The 2,596-nt window shown below is 45.7% G+C and overlaps 1 protein-coding gene across 1 annotated transcript; it reads right to left on the reverse strand.

Annotated features, from left to right (window-relative positions):
* Positions 1–584: 584 nt before the first annotated feature.
* TFDP3 (transcription factor Dp family member 3) lies at positions 585–2,302 on the reverse strand. Its single transcript, XM_002763290.5, has one exon. It carries the CDS (start codon positions 2,205–2,207, stop codon positions 984–986), a length of 1,224 nt encoding a protein of 407 aa, XP_002763336.2. The 5' UTR covers positions 2,208–2,302; the 3' UTR covers positions 585–983.
* Positions 2,303–2,596: the final 294 nt, after the last annotated feature.

Here is a 2,596-nt window from a genome sequence, read left to right on the forward strand (position 1 = left end):
GGCTCTACCACTATTCTATCTGACAAGTTTGAAAGAAGAAAACCTACTCATCTTTCTTGCAGCCAGCAGATGATTCCTGAATAGATAGATACACCTTGATTGCCAGCTGGGAGCCTTCAGCCATCCTGTCTTAGTTCACTTTCTGCACCTATAACAGACTGGGTAATTTATAAAGAAAATAGATTTATTTGGCTCATGGTTCTGGAGCCTGAGAAATCCAAAGGCATAGTGCCAGTGTATACTTGGTACCCAGGGAGGACCTTCCTGCTGTGTCCTAACATGGCAGAAGGGCAAGCAAGCATTCAAGACAGAGAGAGGAACAGGGCTGAAATTATCTTTCTATTAAGAGTCTATTCCTATGATATCAGAATTAATCATTGATGAGGGCAGAGACCTTATGGCCTAATCACCTCTTAAAGGCCCAACCTCTTTTTTTTTTTTAAGATTGATGGTATTAATTGTTTAGAAAATAGAATTCTGCTGTTTGTTTGGGGCTCCGGACACTGCACCACTGAATAAATGTAAAACTCAAGAGTCTTGCTATGCACAGTGGGGGTGCCATCCAAACCCACAGCAAATAAATGGCATTCGGTACTCACTGTGCACAACAGAAGAGCATTTTATTTTCATTGATGTGGATGAAGTACAATTTCTTCAGCAAACAGCAAAAACTGTTAAGGGGCAACAATGAACTCTGCATTTAAAGAAAAATAGAAAATGGAAACACAAAATCCTAAAAATTAAATAAAGGCTCTATGTCAGCACACTGGTATGAAAACACCCATCTTAATCATACACATCTTAATCATACAGGAAACAATCCTTGCTTATCAGAGGTGCCTATCTAAATTCCATAGCTTACCAATATCTTCTTGGGCATAGGCCAAAAAGAAACAGAAAATCTCACATTAAAAAAAAAAAAGTTTCTTTTCCCTAAATGTCCTAAATGTTTTACTGAAGCTAAATTTGAAGGGGAGAGAACGTCAGTCATACTTGTCATCATCATTGAAATCATTATTCTTGCTGTCATCCTCCTCCTCCTCAACCACAGGGGTCTCCACCCTGAAGCCACTGCACTGAATCCCACTGGAGCTTGTGGCCAGCATCCCATCTACAGTGTTGGTCAGATCACTGGCAGAGAGCTGCATGTCATTAGACGTGGAACCTGACATCGTGAACATATCTCCAAAAGTTCCGTTAGCCATTTTTGTCACATATGGCTCCAGAGCCTTTGGGACCAAACTTCTGGCCATTTTAAGGTCTTTGGCAGAACAGATCCCAGACTCTAGCCCGAAAGTCATGCCCATCCATTGCAGCACTTCTGTGGAATCGTGGACTTCAAATGGGTTTTCAAAATGAAACAGATAATCAAATCCGTCGTTGGAGATGCTGCAGTTGATGACGCTATTCTTGCTGGTGCTGACAATCACAAAGGGCAGGTGGATGACTGAGCTGGGCGGCAGCTGCTGGCTGCCCTGTTCCTCTGCATACCGGTTTTTCTGCACCAGGTTCTTGAAGGCAATTTGCTGTAGAATAAGTTGTTGAAGTCGAGATTCTTTCTCCTTTATTCTTTCAAGTCTTTTCTCTTTTTCCACTTGTAAGCTTTGATAGTCCTGAGCCGAGGTGGTGGACAGACCAATCAGACCAATCCACTTGATCATCTTCCCCTCCCTGGAGATGATGTTCATGGCCATCAGCACGTTTAAGGCATCATAGACGCGCCGTTTTATGTTCTTCAGGTCACAAGCTATCTCGTGTGGTGGGAGGTGGTTGTTGGCAGCTTTGAACTCGGTGACCAGCTCACCCACCACTTCCTTAGAGGAAGTGGTCCCTTTCTTCTGCACCTTCTCCCAGACCTTCATGGAGAAATGTTGCAGGCCTATGCCATCCTTCTCTACTTTCTTGCAGCGTTGCCTGGCCAACCAAGGTGAGGAGTTGGAAGGCTGGTTCTGAGAGGCAAAATGAGTGCTGGGTGGGTTTGGGCTGCCTACCACAAGGATGTTTGATGTTGCCAGTCTCTGAGGCATACCAATTACCACTTGCTGCACATTGTTGACAGTGGACTCTCCAAAGGTTTTTGGCAAGAACGGCCTCCCAAACGGCTTTAGGATGTAGGGCTGAACCTCCATGGGGCCACTGGTCTGGTTCTGGTCCATTACGACCTTGAGTTCCTTGTTAGCTTTCGCTATACTGATATATTCTGCCATGTTGCCAGATCTGGGAAATGAATGCTATAAATGTTCACCCTCCCAGAGAAGAAAAATGATTCTTCGTGGCCAAGAGACGGACCGGAACGACGTGCGCGGCGTGAGGTGCGCGGCGTGAGGTGCGCGGCGTGAGGTGCGCGGCGTGAGGTGCGTGGCATAACGTGCGCGGCGTGAGGTGCGTGGCAGGCAGCCCTCCCGAGCAGTGCACCTGTGGGGCTTTTTAACCCTTCAGCCCCCCTCCTCTGGCCCTATATCTTAATACTGCTACAATGGTAATTAAGTTTCCAATGCATGAGGTTGGAGGACACATTTAAAGCATAGCACATCCTAAAGGGACTGATGAAAATCAGATGTGTAGGTCTCTGCAGGCCCATCTATCATTTCTTCCC

The sequence above is a fragment of the Callithrix jacchus genome, chromosome X, assembly GCF_049354715.1.
Source record: "Callithrix jacchus isolate 240 chromosome X, calJac240_pri, whole genome shotgun sequence".
Classification (NCBI taxonomy): domain Eukaryota; kingdom Metazoa; phylum Chordata; class Mammalia; order Primates; family Cebidae; genus Callithrix; species Callithrix jacchus.

Bases quoted from the DNA above. Each gene is read 5' to 3' on its own strand.
- TFDP3 (XM_002763290.5), bottom strand. From the start codon at position 2,207: ATGGCAGAATATATCAGTATAGCGAAAGCTAACAAGGAACTCAAGGTC.